This window comes from Melospiza melodia, chromosome 1 (genome assembly GCF_035770615.1).
Source record: "Melospiza melodia melodia isolate bMelMel2 chromosome 1, bMelMel2.pri, whole genome shotgun sequence".
In the NCBI taxonomy this organism is placed as follows: Eukaryota; Metazoa; Chordata; class Aves; order Passeriformes; family Passerellidae; genus Melospiza; species Melospiza melodia.
The window spans coordinates 2,786,611-2,804,132 of record NC_086194.1 but is presented as its reverse complement, the minus strand read 5'-3'; the positions used below and the strand labels follow the sequence as shown (position 1 = coordinate 2,804,132).

At 43.1% G+C, this 17,522-nt stretch overlaps 1 protein-coding gene across 1 annotated transcript in view; it reads right to left on the bottom strand.

The window, feature by feature from the left end:
• Positions 1-17,522, bottom strand: part of OBSCN (obscurin, cytoskeletal calmodulin and titin-interacting RhoGEF) — a 164,995-nt gene that overhangs the window by 94,025 nt on the left and 53,448 nt on the right. The window contains exons 20-33 of the mRNA XM_063171002.1: positions 16,989-17,255; positions 16,600-16,712; positions 15,458-15,611; positions 13,976-14,137; positions 13,158-13,262; positions 12,184-12,450; positions 11,319-11,588; positions 10,250-10,516; positions 7,857-8,123; positions 6,545-6,811; positions 5,430-5,699; positions 4,477-4,743; positions 3,475-3,741; positions 1,567-1,839 (exon numbers count right to left, since the gene is read on the bottom strand). Of these exons, the coding sequence (XP_063027072.1) occupies positions 1,567-1,839; positions 3,475-3,741; positions 4,477-4,743; positions 5,430-5,699; positions 6,545-6,811; positions 7,857-8,123; positions 10,250-10,516; positions 11,319-11,588; positions 12,184-12,450; positions 13,158-13,262; positions 13,976-14,137; positions 15,458-15,611; positions 16,600-16,712; positions 16,989-17,255 (3,216 nt within the window). The remainder of the gene's footprint in view (positions 1-1,566; positions 1,840-3,474; positions 3,742-4,476; positions 4,744-5,429; positions 5,700-6,544; positions 6,812-7,856; positions 8,124-10,249; positions 10,517-11,318; positions 11,589-12,183; positions 12,451-13,157; positions 13,263-13,975; positions 14,138-15,457; positions 15,612-16,599; positions 16,713-16,988; positions 17,256-17,522) is intronic.

Genomic DNA, 17,522 nt, shown 5'->3' with positions numbered 1-17,522 from the left:
CCTGCTGCTCTCTTTTTGGGGTTTGCAATGAGATAATCTATAATGTACCTTCCAACCCAAAGCATTCTAGAATTCCATGATTCTCAGAGGCACTAAAGCTCCTCAGATGAAGGATTCTCCTGTTTCACATTCCGCCACCTCTCTGGAAGCTCTTCCAGATGACTTGATGGGAACACCTCAGTGCACACCACAAGGTTCCTTTTCAGTGTAGTTTCATGTTTTTAATTCCAATTAATCACTCTAGGCTCGGTGCTAGGACCAAAATCACCCCAAAAGTTCTTACCCTTGACATTAATAATTGCACCACTTTTGGCTGCTCCCGCCTCACACTCACATCTGTCACTGTCTCTTTCTCCTGCCCCGTGAATGACAACCTTGGCTTCAAATCCTGGTTGCCTGATGTTACATTTGGAAGAATTCCTAAGGCTCTTCCCATCTTTGCACCACTTTCTCAGGGCTGTCTGATCTGGAGGTTTCACACTGAAGGCTCACATCCTTTCCCTCAGTGACTTCAGCATCAACCAGCTCCTTTATGGTGACACAGGGCTTCTCCAGATCCATATAAATAAACCATCTGACATGGTTCAGAAAAGGTGTGGGTTCTCAGATCACAAGTAATCTGTGAGATTTGGATCCAGGATTGCTTGTATGAAAGTCATAGGTCAGGGTTAGTAATAAATTATTTGGTGTTTGTGACTATAAAGCCCTCAGGAAGGCACCAGTGATGTTCTGAAGTGTTGTTTAACTGTTAAATGATATCTGGGAAAAACTGAGAAGAAAATATTCCTGTTGAAGAACATCAATAATTAGCCTTTGGCAAATAAAACATTTCATTTTCCCTCAAGAAAAAGAAATCCATTTGTGTTTCTGCAGCTTAGCAAAATTTGGGCAAATTTTCAATTTTTGTAAAAAGAAAATTTCTTTGAAATAAGTGTGGTTATTCTGAAAAAAAAATGAGATATGATCTGACATAGTAAGACTGTGTGTTTAAAATCTCTGTGCCATGAGAAGTATTTAGATTTCCAGTCAGGAAACATCTCTCCAATCCCACATTCTTGGGCTGTCTGCCATTAGTTTCATTTATTTATCTTTGCTACCAAACACTGCAGTTTTACCTCAGTTTAACTCCTCCAGAGAAAACAATCCATTGTCAACAATGAATAGCAGAGAACACACGTGCAATGTTTCCTTTCAAACAATGAAAACTGAATTTAAAACTTACTGGTTGCTCTTTTTGTTTTTTCATTGAATTAATTGATTTCTCCTCATGAGTTATCACCTTACCAGATTGAGGAAAACTGAATGGGGCATCCACTGTATCATCACAGCATTATAACATTCCCATCTAAATCAAATAAACACTCCAAGAGTTGTCTAGGATTACAAAGAGTTCATCCTCCAGCCATAATTTCACTATATAATTAATGTTATTCTTGAAAATGCACAGATATACAATGGTGCTAATTTTTTTAGCATTTTTGCTCCTTTGTTTTTCCACCTACCCACATCAACCCCGCTCATTTCCGCTCATCATTTCCTCTCCTGCAGTTGTGATGATGGATTTACCTTTAACAACCAAACTGGCAGATGTTTTCTTATCACCAGCTTCAAATGTAATGACCCCCGAGTCCTTCAGGGAGAGCTTTCTCAGCGTCAGCAGGTGATATCCACCAGGCTGGGACTGGATCTCATTAAGTTCATTGGTATGGAGTGGGGTTTTATCCAAAAACCACTGCACTCTGCTACAGTCTACGGGAGAGATTCTGCACTTGAACATGGCAGATTCTCCTTCTAACACAGTGACATCCTCCAGGTCTTCTGTTATTAGCACTTTCTGGCCTGAAAGGAACATAAATACATCAATTACTGCAATCTTCGGTTTCTGGCATGAAAATCGACGTGGGGAAGCTCCCAAGATTTCCCGTTCATGACAGGGAAGATTGAAACAGAATTCCCCCAATATCGACCACAAAACCCACTCACAGGAAGATAAAACATACAGGACACACACCAAAATAGGCAAAGACAACTTTAAAGCATCAGAAAACATAAAGCAGAACAAGTAGCCAGGACAATGCAAATCCAGGGCTGTAAATTTTCTCCTTTCCCCAGGAAAGGTTGGAAGGATGAGTCTCTGATAGCATTACTGGGCTCTAAACATCATCAAGAAATTATCTCTCCCTTGACAACCTGGCTGATTTTCTACAGCAAAAATAACTCCCTTTCTATGGGATAGGACCACTGATCCCACACCTTCTTTGAGTTCAGCCCAACCCCTAACACAGTGGAAAATGGAGAAAATGTCTGAGTGTCAATTTGGTTAAAAAAACCCCAAAACATCTGCCCTGAAACCTCCCTGTATAGATAGATACATCCCTAACTAAAAATAAATATAGATACATCCCTAACTAAAAATAAATATAAAATATAAACATACATACAAAGATAAACCTCACTATAAATATATATAAAATAAGGTTAGCACTGTATACAAAAATATCTCTGATGTTCCTCCTGCTTACAAAACCAGCACAGGGCTGTTTTACTTAGATGTTTGTGACAGAGAAGTGGGTTTTTTTTCATTTAGAAGAGCTGCTGTTAAAAACACTCAGAGTGAATTCAGGCAGGTCAGAGTCTGAGATTATGATGGGGATTAAACACATTTCTTTGCTTCTTGAGGATGCTGTAGCAGATGATCAGAGGAGGAGTTTGACTTTACCCCATTGTCTTTAAAAACTACAATAATAAGCAAGTGGACACTGCTGCTGCACCTCCATCTGATCATTCCTGAATCATTTCTCATTCATGAACCATTTCTCCAGAGCGCAGGGTTGGGTGGGATATTGGGAAGGAATTCTTCCCTGTAAGGGTGGGGAGGTCCAGAGAAGCTGTGGCTGCCCCTGAAGCCCTGGAAGTGTGCAGGGCCAGGCTGGACAGGGCTTGGAGTATCCTGGGATAGCTGAAGGTGGAACTGGATGATCTTTAAGGTCCCTTCAACCCAACCCATTCCATTATTCCATGGACCATTCTATTTTTCCACCACCTTTTCAGAACCATGCCTGGGAAGAAGAATCAAGGGATATGGAGAAAACCATGAAGGCAGGATAATCTTCCCTCATCCAACAGCAGGAACTGTGAATCCCATCCATTTTATGTTCACACAGGAACACCAATCTCTCCCCTCACACGAGCCTTTTGGGGGGGAATTTAAATCACACCCAAAATACTTCAGGTGTAATTGCTTCAAACTGCTCTGCAGGTTTATGTTCACACAGGAACATCAATCTCTCCCCTCATATGAACCTTTAAATCACACCCAAAAAACTCCAACTGCTCTATATTCCCTATATTCCCATATTTTTGGCCACATGTTCCTGCCATCCTGAGTGAGACAGAACCAGAAATTTACAGCTCTGCCTGTGTGTGTTTCTCATGGCAATAAAGAGATGTAAATCACATTCCTCTCATCCATACCTTGCACAGTTAGCTTGGCTCTGGACTGGGCATCCCCAATGTCACAGCTGTAAGTGTCACTGTCACTTTTCTCCAGGTTCTTGATGGTCAGCTGGAGGACTTGTCCTTTCTGTGTCATCTCGTATTTCCTGCCAGCCCTGAGCTCAGCGATGCCTTTCCTCCAGACCACAGAGGATGCAGCTCTCTCACTCTGGCACACAAAAACTGCAGTTCCACTCTCGTCCACTTTCAGGTCTGAAAGCTCCTTGACAAAATAATTAGGTTTTTCTGGAAGGAAAAAGAAATAATTTTAAAAAAGGACCGAGACAGATTTGTCACCCAAACTAGTCCTGAGCGTCCAGAATCATCTTGGATCCTCTCTGCTCCAACTCATAGAATCATCAAAAAAATAATCATAGAATCATTTAGGCTGAAAAAGACTTTAAGATCACCAAGTCCAACTATTAACTTAATCAAACCATATTCCAAATAACCACATCTACATATCTTTTAAATCTCCCCACTGGTGGTGACTCCACCACTTCCCTGGGCATCCTCTTCCAATGCTTAACCACCCTTTCCATGAAGGAATTTCTTCTTACATCTAATCTAAAACTTGAGACCATTTCCTCTCATCCCATCAGATGGAGTGATTCTAAGATCACCAGGTCCACCTCCTGTCACATGATATATCAGGTGAAATATCTCCAGGGAATTTTAATGCCATGGTCCATGGACTGGTGAGGTCTCCTCTTGCAGACAGCTTTCATCACTCATATTCAAAATAGAATAATTCAAATGGCCAAATGGCCAGTTTTGATTGGCTGGTTACAGAGCCCATAAGATTGTTCAGCATCCAAAATATGTTTTTTCAAATCTAATTTTTTAAGCTTTTAATCAATGATTTTTTAAAAAAACTAAAAACCGATCGCGTCCAGGGAGATGGAGGAGAAGAAATCTATGATTGCAGATATTTACACCCAACCTCTGAGCCTGCCAGCCCCTCTGCACCCTTCAGCTGACCTTGCACTGTGACCCTGGCTGTAGTTTTGGAGGTCTCAGTCTCACAGGTGTACTCCCCACTGTCCTTGACCGTGGAGTCTCGGATGATGAGAGTGGCTCGTGTCCCCTCCTGCTGCAGGTCGTACTTCTGGCTTTTCCTGATTGCTTTGCCATCCTTGTACCACCTGATGGTCACATCAGCTTTGGACAGCTCACAGCTCAGGCTGATGTCCTGCCCTGCTGGGGATGTTTTATTCTCCAGTTGTTTTGTAACCTCAGTAGGTTTTTCTGCAGAGATTAAAAAAAAAAAAAAAAAAAAAAAAAAAGATCTTTGAATGAAAATCATCTCTATATGGTTGGGGTTTTTTGCAATTCAAATCATAGAATCCCAGAATGGTTTGGATTGGAAGGGATCTCAAAGATCACCCAGTGCCAGCCCTTGCCATGGGCAGGGACACTTTGCACTATTCAGGTTGCTCCAAGCCCCATCCAGCCTGGCCTTGGACACTTCCAGGGATCCAGGGGCAGCCACAGCTGCTCTGGGCACCCTGTGCAAGGTTGGAATGAAATAATAGAAGGTTCTTTCCAACCCAAACCATTCTGTGATTTCCTGATTCTATGGAAAATTACTAACTACAGATTATGACCCTTGTCTGAAAATTACTGATATCTTCTCTCCACTGACCACCTGGGAGCCTTGGTGGACTGATGCACAGTCTGGACTGTAATTATCTGTACACACTACATAGTGTAGTCAGTTCTCAAATATCTATTAAAAGTTTCAGCACTTCATTTGTTTTTAAGGGAATATCTCAGTTCTTCAAGGCTCACAAGAAAGGCAAAGGAGAATTTTTTTAAGGGAATATCTCAGCTCTTCAAGGCTCATAAGGGAGGTTGCTGTTGACTCAGACGATAACAAGTGTTTGCTGGCAAACCCTATGAAAATACACCGAGGACTTTTCTGATCCCTTTACCTTTCACAAGCAGGGAAGCCTTGGAGGAGAGACCACGGGCAGTGAAGATGACTTCCCCAGCGTCACCAGGAGTGACATTTTTGATACTCAGTGTGTATTTCCGACCTGCATTGGAGGCTTTAAACCTCCCCCCACTTTCCACTTTTCTCCCGTTCAGGGTCCAGTTGAAGTCGTCAATGCTTTCATGGGACAAAATACACTCAAAAGTGCAATCTTCTCCCTCCTGGATTTCAGTGTTCTTGAGCCTTTTGGTGATACCAATGTTCAGTTCTGGAGAATGAAAATTGCATTAATACAAGTTAAAAATGCTTTTATGATAGGCGTGAGTAGAGTAATGGTGTTTTTAACTCAGAAGAGGGGTTTATCTGCTAGACTGACAGAATACCACTGTATTCCTCACAGATGGCTGTGACATGGGAAGGATTTTTCAGGCTAAGAATCATCTCAAAGTTGTACAAAAAGAGAAATGTGAATCTCCTGGTTGTGCACAGGAAGGACTGAATGAAGAACAGCTCAGTGGAGAAGATTCAAGATTTAATGAGTTAGAGAAGAGAAAAGCTGTCTGAAAAGAAGCCTCTGGGACAATGGGTGAGGTTCTCCTCCATGATAGGAGAAATAAGATGTTTCAGTTTTTTGACTTGTTACTCCTGATGTTCAAACCAGACAAAATCAAATTTTTTCTCATTAACATTATGAGTTTGGAAGTCATGAACAATTCTTTGTCCTTCAGGCTGACACAAGGGTTAGAGGACAGCCTGAACAGCTGGGTTCCTCAGCAGATATTGTCCTGATTTTGTGTTCCTACAATAGCTCAAAACAGAAACAGGCTGCTTGGGTGATTTTTTTTTTTTTTTTTGCTAGTTGGGATTTTTATTTTGAGAAATTTTTGCTTTTTGGGAGGATTTTTGCACTTTAGGGATGTTCAGGAAGGAAATGTTTTCACTACATTTCTGACATCTGATTTTCACTTAGAAACCCCAGATATACTTACACCAAATTTAACAGAATTGCTCAGACATCACAATAGTGTGTGAGATTTGTTTGTGAGAGCCCATGGGACAAAACCCATTCATATTTTTAACACTCCTTGAGAGGCCACTGTTTACAACACTTACCCTGAACGCTGACCTTTGATTTGGCAACATCAGTGCCGATGTCACAGGTGTACAACCCTGCATCTGCCTTTTCCAGGTCATGAATAAGGAGGCACAGAGTCTTCCCAGACTGTATCTCCTCATACTTCTTGCTAGAAGTGATCTTCACACCATCCTTTTTCCAAACAGGTTTGACCTTCTCCTTGGAGACCTCACATTCCAGTTTGATCACTCCTCGCTCCTCACCGAAAACATCATCCAAGGATTTCATGAAGACAGCAGGTTTCTCTGGAGGTCAAGAGGCAAAACAGAGAACAACCAGGATGTTTGTGACACTTCCAGTTGCTATCAAATATTTAGAGACATTAATAAACCCTTGGCAATATTGCTGATACCAATGCAGAACCTAAACCAGTATCACCCTCTGGCACGCCCAATTCCTTCATCCTGTTCTCAATCCTTCATCCAAAGATTGTGTTGAAAAAGGGGCTGCCCTGACCCAGGTGCAGCACTCACACTGGCCTTGTTGAACCTCAAGAGGTTCACATGATCTCACTTCTTGAGCATGTCCATGTCCCTCCAGATGGCACCTCAACCCTCAAGCATGTCACCTGCCCCACTCAGCTGGTAGTCACTTGCACACTCGCTGAGGGTGCCCAAGAAGGTGTTAAACCACAAAAACTCAGTTGTGTGACTGAGCTTCCAGACATTTGAAGGACAGCAGGAAACTGTCTTCTCATGGCTGATTGAATCCAGCTCCAGAACTGATGTATTAAAAACCACAGGATTACAGAATATCCTGAGTTGGAAGGGACCCACAAGGATCATCAAGTCCAACAGCTGTCCCTGCACAGACACCCCAACAAACCCACAATTTCCTTGAGGGCATTGTCCAAACACTCCTGGAGCTTTGGCAGCCTTGGGACCATGCCCATGCCCTGAGGAGCCTATCCAGTGCCCACCACCCTCTGGGGAAGAACCTTTTCCAGAAATCCAACATAAACCTCCCATCACTCAGGCCCAGCTGTTTCCTCAAGTCCCGCCACTGACCACCAGAGTAAAGAGATCAGTACCTGCCCTTCCACTTCTCCTCACATGAAGATGTTGAAGCCCACAGCAAGGTCTCTCCAGCTGACCAAACCAAGTGACCTCAGCTGCTCCTCTCAAGGCTTCCCCTCTAGACTTTCACCATCCTCATGGCCCATATTTAACAGCTCAACATTTTTTAATCTATTAAGCAGGATTGGATTCTCCTTACAGATCCCCATGGATTTGGTAAATAATGGCTCATTTGCACCTCTCATTTTCATTCAGGAGCACAATCTGGACCCACCTATCACCTTCAGCCGCACAGTCTCCGACACCTTGTCTGACTTCATTGTCACCGTGCCAGCATCCTCAGGCTTCACCTGCTTCATGGTCAGCGTGTAGCACTTGCCCACGTTCTTGATGTCATTGAGGTTGTTGGTGTAGAGGAGGGTGTCGTTGAGGAACCACTCCACATCCTCGTCGTCGTGGGACAGCTCGCAGGAGAACACGGCACAGCTGTCCTCCTCAACCTCCACGTCCTGCAGGTGCTTCAGGACCTCTACATTGCGGGCTGAGGGAAACCAAGAGGGATCAGGTGTGGGTTTCTCTGGGTCTGGACTGAAGGCACTTGAGATGTTATTTCATGTTCACACTCAGGTGTTTATTATTTCTTATCAGTAAAACAGTCTCACTGCTGGGAGTTCTGCAGCTTTGCATTAGAAGGCACAAAATGGCCAACAATCTCTTGTTCCAAGGGCTTTTCAGACTAAACTATCCCATTAAGAACTGACACCTGGATTATTTCCCCATTTAACCCAATAATTGATCCCACAGAGCTGCAATGGGGACTTTTCTGCCCAATTACAAAATGCCACCCAAACCCATGGAGAAGGAGGAAGAAGCAGCATGAAGAAGAAACCCAGGATGGCACCCTGTGCCCTCCATCTTGCTTCCATCCACAACATACTAAAAATCCCAAACCCTCAATTTCTCACCAAGTGACACACCTACACTGCTCTCTATAATCTATTTCACACTTTTGTGGATTCCAGTCTATCTTGAAGTCCAGGAAACTTTCTCCATGGATGAGGGTCAGAGTCAGTGCTGCCCTGGGGGTCAGGGCAGCCCAGAGCAGACACAGAAATATTCCCAGTGCCCTGGGTTTGCACACACCACCATCATCATAAATCACCTGTTATCACAAAGAATTTCATGGAGTTTATTAGATTATTGGTTTTGGTCTCCTGCACACTTTGGTCCCCATGTTTCACTTACTTGGTTCTGCATTTGCTTCAGGAGAAAAAAATAACCCTATTAAAAAGGCTAATTAAAACTGTCTAGAACCCTCAGTTCTCTTTTTATATATAAATCAGTTTGGAGGTTTTGTTTGTGTTGTATTTAAAAATACGTATCTTTTTTTCTAAAATGATGTTACAGTGACCCTAAGCATCACACAGAGCTCCAACTCCTGTGTGCTCATCACTGCACAAACAAACACATTTTAACTGAATTGTCCCTCATTTCCAGGGAAACTGTGACACACAGGATGAGATGAAGACAATGATTTTGGCCACAAAGGCAAAGTACAAAAGAGCTTAAGCAACTTGCTTAGGTTTAGGGAGCAAGAGATTTTGATTCCTTTCTTTTCCAGTCCTTGGGCACAGAATTGTCATTGAAGAATCCTTGCAGATTCTCCATTCATGGAATGCTGTTTTCAAGGATGGGATAACTCAGAAGAGGGTTTGGGACTATTACTTCATTTTCTTTTTTAATATATATATTTGTTTGGATAGAATGGAGTCACAGAATCATTCAGGTTGGAAAAGACCTCTAAGACTGAGTGCAACCATTCCCCCAGCACTGCCAAGGTCATCTTGAAACCACATCCCCAAAAATTTTCAATCCCTCCAGAGATGCTGACATCACCACTGCCCTGAGTATTTAATTTCAATGTCTGACAACACATTCAATGAAGAACCTCTGAAAAGCCAAACTGCTACCAAGAGCTGCTCCCCGGACTTTTGGAAATGGTTCTGTAGCTCAGCTCCAAGTCTTTCTAGAAGTGACACAGTGAACATTTTTTCTTGCAGTGTCACCTGAGGGGAAGAACTGGCAAAAAAAAATTCCATGCCCAGAACGGATGGGGCAGAACATCACTATGAATAATTATTGTATTCAGATATATAATAGTAGCTATAAAATATATTTATATATATATTTATTTTTTATATAAAATATATTTTATATAAAATATACCTGTAGACAAATGTGTACAGATGTATAACAATACAAATGTATAACAATGGGAGATAGACATGCTGACTCAGATGTCAGAAAATGAAAACCACAGCCAAGATGACCAGAACTGGAGGCCTGTAGTAGTTGAATATAAAGGATATTTTTAGGTGAAAGCCCCAGAGGTCTAATTCCTTGCATGAAAATGGACAATGATGTGCCTTGACAAATGTTAACTTGTGCCTTACCCAGATGCTGCCCTCCCACACGCATTACCAACTTCACAGCAGGAGATGGATTTCAGGATTGGGGAATCAGCAGTTTGCGTGTGATGCTGCATTTATATAAAATCAGAAGATAACTGTGGGAATCTACCTCTCCTCAGGAGAGGGAACCTTGAGTGAAGCAGAGGATCAGAAAGACCACCAGCAGGCCAGCCCTGCTGCTGCAAACCTCCCGTACCTTCAACGCTCAGCGTGGCTTCGGTCTCGGCGATGCCAGCCTTGCACTTGTACACGCCAGCATCCTGGGGCTTCACCTTCATGATCTTCAGCTCTGCTGAGTACTGGTCCCTCTTGATTCTGTACTTCTCTGAGGGCTCAATGAGCTCTTGGCCCTTGAACCACTTGACGTGCTTTGGGGAAGGCCTGAAGTCACAGGACAGGATGACCGAGTGCCGCTCCAGGACGGTCTTGTCCTCCAGCTTCCTGGTGATCTGGATGTGGTAATCTGCCAAGCAGGGGTGGGGAAGAAAAATGGATCAATCTAAAGAAGAGGAAGATTTTAATCTGTATTTCATGCCCATTAATTTCATATATGAGTTTCTGTTTTATGAACTGCTCAGGTCCTGCTACAAGTATCTCTAAGAGATCTCATGTGCTTTGAAGCTACCACAGCACGATGATCTATAAGGAAAGCTGATTTCTGTAAGATAATACTGTGTATCAACCACCAAATTCAAGGTCCACTTCTGGCTCAGTGATTGCTGAATTGCTCTCTAATTGAGGTTTTCATTCAAGTAAGAGTAAATGAAAGACAAAACAAGGACTTCAGGACGTGATTGAAGAGATTTACCATGGTGACAGCAGAAGATAAAAAGCCCTGAGGCTTTGTCCTACATCAAGTCAATGACAAAATGAATTAAGTAAATGAGCTATCAAACTTGGCCAGCTCATAAACGGGACAAAATAAACTCTCCTGGCAAATTTCATCTGTTTTGTCCTCCTTGGTAAAGTCAAGTGAATAAAAATATAACAGAAACCAGTTTTAGCTTGACAGATTTGAATACCAGGGACACCAAAGTCATTTAATCAGATCCCTTCCTAAGACATTTCTGGCTCAGTTGGTGCATCCAGCATTGGTCCCAACTTCCCAACTTGCAGCTGGGAACAAAACACATCTTCCAGGTACACATGCATTTCCAAGAATCCAGCCCAGAACAGAGAATATTTATGACAAATTACTTTCCAGCTACTGTGAAAGGGAAGATCTTGGTTCTGATTCACATGATATATATTAAAAATCACATTACCTCTGACGAGCAGGTTTGCTGTGGATTTGGATTTGCCAATGGAGAACTGGATGGTGCCTGTCATATCAACACTTGTTTTGATTATTGTCAGCCTGTGGATGGTGCCTTCCTGCTGCATGATGATGTTTCTGCCAGCCTGCAAGGCTGCTCCCTTCAGGAACCACTTGGCAGGTTTCACAGATGGAATGGAAGTCTCACATTCAAAATTGGCTTCTTCAGGCTCAGTCACGTCCTCGTCACACAATTCTTTTACAATATTAATGGCTTGCTCTGGATGGAACAAGAGAGCAGGGATTTAGGAGTCATGAAAGCTTTTCCATTATCAGCCTGACCACTCAAGACATCTTTTCTGCACTTATGAACTCAAAAGGCCTTAAAACATCTTTTATTCTCTATGAAAGCAAACACACATTGCTGGTCACAGGCCAGAAAGTGAATCTATATCTCTTGATTCCTAGTCCTAATTCTAAAGTCACCTTCCTATCCTGGTATCAAATATGTAACACAATAAAATGGAAAAGAAGGTTCATTGGAATGAAATGTTGATAAAAGGACCTGCAACATTTATGTGAAAAACAGACTTTATCCAATACATTTGATAAATGTGTCTGGAATGGGAATTCCCTCATTTTCCTTAGGAGAATATACCATATATTAATTTTTCAGCATGTTCCTGTGTGTAAAAGGATTGAACACCAATGGACTTCAGAAAAAATAACATGAATTAAAATTCATTTTTAAGCAGTATTGTGTTTCCAAAGCAAACAACAAGTGAGTCAGCCCATCCTTTCCAACGTAAACAACAAATGAGTCAGGTCATCCTCCTCTCAGTGAATCCTAGGGGTGAAAAAAAGAGGTTTTCTACCTTCAACGAAGAAATTAGCACTGGTTCTGTCATCGAAGGCATCACAGGTGTACGTGTCCTCATCCTCGTAGTCGGCGTCGTTGATGACGAGTTTGCGATAGACGCCCTCGCTCACGATCTCGTATTTCACACCAGGGTGAATTTCCCTGTCCTTTTTGAACCACCTGACCTTGGCATTGGCCCGGGACACCTGGCACTCCAGGACCCCCCGGTGCTTCCACAGGGCGATCTTATCCCGCAAGGGCTTCACGATTTTCACGGGCAGCTCTAGGGGGGCAAAGGAAATGGAGCCATCAGTACAGTCTCCATTGCTCTCACTAGCAATATTTCTTTCATTTTCAGTAATTTGGATGATGAAAGGAATCCCTGCTAGGCTGAGCACTCAATTAACAACTTTAATTGTTATTTTTTCTTAAAAACTCTTAAAGTTTCCCTTTTAGAGTTATTTAAAGGGAAACGTTCTCTCCGTGGTTTACCGCTGGAGTGGCTGAACTGCAGAAGTAACAGGTGGTTTTTCCTCAACACCTCACAGCAGTACTACAGCAAAACCAGGGACTGATCTCCAATTTCCTGAGCTCCTCAGCAGTGCATCCTCCTTTTCAAATTCAATCATTCTCCTTTTCTCTCCTTCTATCACATTGTTTTAGTTAAACATACCCAAAAATGCTGGGTTTTGTTACAACATACACCAGAAAGTGAAAATGCAAGAAAAAGTCAAGCTACAGCTTTTTGTGCCTCAAATTTCACACACAACTTTAAATTTCTAAAGGTGCAAATACAACCTCCTGAGAAAATTTAACTGGAATTAAGCCAAAATAAACTCCCACCTGATATTTACCAGACAGCAAAGTAGGCAGGTTTTCTTTCTCTGAAGACTGTAGGACTTTTTTAACCTTCACGTGCAAAGTGAGGGAAGTGAATTGGTGTGTAATGTGAGAGAGCAGAAGCAGTGCTGGCATGAACAGCAGAATTACCTTTTACAGTCAGGTGAGCACGAGATTCTGCTTTTTCTGCTACGAATTTGATCTCTGCCGCATCCTCGACCTGGACACGTGCGTATGTCAGGGAATAGGTTTTTCCTGGGAACAGACACACAAACACAGCTCAGATATCCCAGAGCAAAACCCCATTTTCTAGTCTCCCATGCCAGCCCCTCCTCTATCCCACCCACATTCTGTGGTGGTTCCAGTTGTGGGTTTCTCTGGGTCTGGTCTGAAGGCACTTGAGATGTTCACACTCAGGTGTTTATTGTTTCTTATCAGTAAAACAGTCTCACTGCTGGGAGTTCTGCAGCTTTGCATTAGAAGGCACAAAATGGCCAACAATCTCTTGTTCCAAGGGCTTTTCAGACTAAACTATCCCATTGAGAACTGACACCTGGATTATTTCCCCTTTTAACCCAATAACTGATCCCACAGAGCTGCAGTGGGGACTTTTCTGCCCAATTACAAAATGCCACCCAAACCCATGGAGAAGGAGGAAGAAGCAGCATGAAGAAAAAACCCAGGATTACACCCTGTGCCCTCCATCTTGCTGCCATCCACAACACACTAAAAACCCCAAACCCTCAATTTCTCACCCAGTGACACACCCACACTGCTCTCTATAATCTGTTGCACATTTTTGTGGATTCTGGTCTATCTTGCAGTCTGGGAAACTTTCTCCATGGATGAGGGTCAGAGTCAGTGCTGCCCTGGGGGTCAGGGCAGCCCAGAGCAGACACAGAAATATTCCCAGTGCCCTGGGTTTCCACACCATTCCAGATCAAAATCCCCTTTTTTTTTCCTCCTACCATCCTGCCGCATTTTGATGTTGTCGGAAGTCTTCAGCTTGTTGTCATTTTTGTACCACTGGGTTTCCACCTCGTCGTGTGAGATCTCACAGATGAAAGAAGCACTCTCATATTCGTTCACTTCCACATCTTCCAGTGGTTTTACGATCTTGACATCTCGGGCTGTGAAGTCATAAAGACAAATATTTATTTGGGAGTTTCTCCGTAAGTGAGCATGGTGTGTTTACCTTCTGCATAATTACATGGAAAAAAGGGGGACTGTGTTTATTCTAAACCAGGCTTTCCTCCTAGGTAGTTTCTCTCTTCAACACAGTGAATACTTTTTATGGCTGAGGCTTATTGTAAGAGGATTTTACATATGCTGGAACTTCATGCAGGTATTAATGAAAAAAATACACATATTAATGAAAGCAAATTCACCAAGAAAAACTAAACACAAGTCTAAAACCTTAGGTCATTATAAACTGCCTCATTCATTTTCTTCATCTGCAATCTGTTTTACATAGGAGATATCTTTTTCCAGAGTCTCCTGAACTGGGTATAATCCTCTTTAACTCTGCACCTTGGCACTCCTTTTGTCACAACTGATTATTTATCTATGCTACTGCAGCCCTTTCTCTTTGAAAGAGAAGGCCTTGATTCACCTTGGATCAGCCTCAGGAGCAGAGCTGAAATCCAAACAAAACCCATCCCAACCCCAAAACCAGGGAGAAAAGGGGGAGCCCATGGGGCAGCTGTTCATGAAGATACTGCAGAACCCAAGCAGCCACATGAGGACAGCATCTAGTAAGCAATGAGAAAGATGCTCTGTCTTTCACTAAGAAAGAGCTGATCTGTTTTTACCATGCCCCTTTAGAAAATAGCATCTTCCAGGGCACAGGAGAGCTGTCTGTTGAGTAACTTGCCTTTATCTCAGAGCTTATCTCAGGTGCTTCAGAGCCTGGTGACAAAACACCAAACACGGACACCTGGTGCTTCATCAGTTGCTCAGTGCAACACTCAGGTGGAAAAACTGCCCTGAGCAGAAAGGAGAGGTGCAGGCAGAAATAAGTACCCTTTCCTTAGCATTTACAACCTAAAAATGAGGGCACTTCTTGAGCTCATACCCAAGCCTTATCCAGTCCCTGTTCAGGAAAATTCCCCCCATGACAATGGTGCCACCAAATCACATCAGCACCAGCCACTGAATCCCTGCTTCGGATCAGGCTGCCCAGTATTTCCTAATGTGCCAATCCAGAAACACCATTCAGAGTCCAGAGAATAGAAATCACTTATGAGAAATGGAAAACTGAGTTAGCACCTCTTCCAAAAATACAGCAAGGATAGAGCAAGCACAGGACAGCTTTGCCAGCATTTTCTCACCAGGAAGAGAAACTTAACCAAAACGAGCAATTGTGAAAAATAAACACTCCACTAAGAATTTCTTGCAGTGTAGCCAAAAATGCTGCAGTAAATGTATGTTCCTACTTCAGGCAAACATACCATGAACTTTTAGAGTAGCTGATGTCTTGTCTTCAGCTGCTTGACATGTATAGGTTCCCTGGTCTTCATATTCACACTTGTGAATAATGAGGCTTCTCTTATTTCCTTGGGAAACAATCCCAATGTTTTTACTTTGTCGGATCTCCTTCCCATCCTAGAAAGGGAAAAGGTCAAAGCAGATCACCCTCAACTCCTGTAGATCTGCAGTGAGCAAAACAGACATTCAGATCTGTGCTTATTTCATCTTTCTCATTGGACTGAATGGAAATCTGTGTTTAAAGGAACGTGTTGAATATTCATCACAGGGCAAAGATTTCAGGAAGTTGGAATAGCTGAGGAACACACAGAAATTTTGGATGATCTCCAACACCTTTTTTGAAGGCTTAAAACACCATGCAGGGTTGGCAGTGAGCCTCTTCAGACATAAATGATGTTAAATTAAAAGAGGGTCAAATTTAGACTGGCAATAAGAAAGAAGCTTTTCACAGTGAGGGTGGCCAAACACTGGCACAGGTAGCCCAGAGAGGTGGTGGGTGCCCCATCCCTGGAAACATTCCGGAGCAGGTTGAACAGGGCTCCGAGCAACCTGATCTGGCTGCAGATGTCTGTGCTCATGGCAGGAGGTTGGAAATGAGATGACCCTTCCAGCCCAAATTCCACCTTGAAGAACTGCTGCTACCCCAAATCAAGGAAAGTACCAGCTGAGCCCCAAGGAAGGCTGATGAAATGCCAGAGCTGATCCCCAAAATGACTGTGTAGGGAAAAGGGATTTTATGTATTCCCTTCCCTGACAAAGGAAATTGAGGCTTTTCTTTACATCCCCATTTCCCAAAAAGCCTGTAAATCCTGGGTGAATACTGCTTGGTGTGGAGTGAACACAACACTGCAAATCTGTAACAGCAGTGCTCACATTCTGTGCAAGAATAGAAAAGTTTAACTTTCAAACCAATTTCTAAATACAGCAAATAAAACTCTGAGAGTGATTAATTGGGAGAGTAAACGAACATAAGGACAAGAGAGCAATGCTAAGAGCTGTACTCCAAAGGCTCAGGGCTCATATTCCCTAGAATCAGAATTAGAGGCTCCCATTCCCTTCCAGAGAAGTCAGAAATTAAAATATCACAATCCATTAAGTGCTGTACCTTGAACCACTTCACATTGGCATTGGGTTTGGACAGCTCACACTCGAATGTGGCCTTGAGCTTCTGAGTTACACTGACATCTGCCAAAGGTTTGCTGATCCTCACAGGCAATTCTGGGAAAGAAAGACAAATGGGGAATGGCGTCACACAAGCACTGATGGGTAGGTTTTCATGAAAAATAAAATTTGTATTGGTTTGGGCGCTTTATCATTGCTTTGTGGACAGTGATGCCACAATGATCCTGTTGGCACCAGATGGAAACTTTACTGGGCTTTACATCCCTTGCAGTGACCAGGAAAATTTGTTGCCCTCTTAAGTTTGCTCTCCGGGTCAGGAGAAGACAACGGCATCCACCCCAAGCAGGGCTGGAGCCTCCTGTGCCCGTGTACCTTTGACAGTGAGCCTCCCTGATGAGCTGATGCCCTCTGCTTTGAAGGAGATGACTCCTGCATCTTCCAGAGCCACTGAGGAGAGAGTCAGCGAGTGTTTCTTGCCCAGGACACCGAAGCTGAGGTTGGGTGAAGGTTTCAGACGAACACCATCCTTCTGCCAGGTGCCCTCCACGTCCTCGTGGGACACCTCCACCTCAAAGGTGACAGTCCCCTTCTCAGCCACCTCCAGGGGCTGGAGGCCTCTCACCAGCTTGATCTGCCGCACTGGAAAACAACATGGAAAAGCTGGAGATCTCGCACCTGTGAAATAGCCTGAGGACTTCCAAAATGGATTATTTCCCCATTATTGTTTCCCCAATTATTATTGCTCATGCACCTGCCAATTAGTTGGTATTTGCCAATTAAACAACCACTTCTACAGGAAATAAAACCTGTCCATGACCACAAAGCTAACATATCTGCTATTTTTAAATGGATGCTTTCATGAGACAAACAGGTCAACCAAATATGACAGAAAACACCACTGGCCCC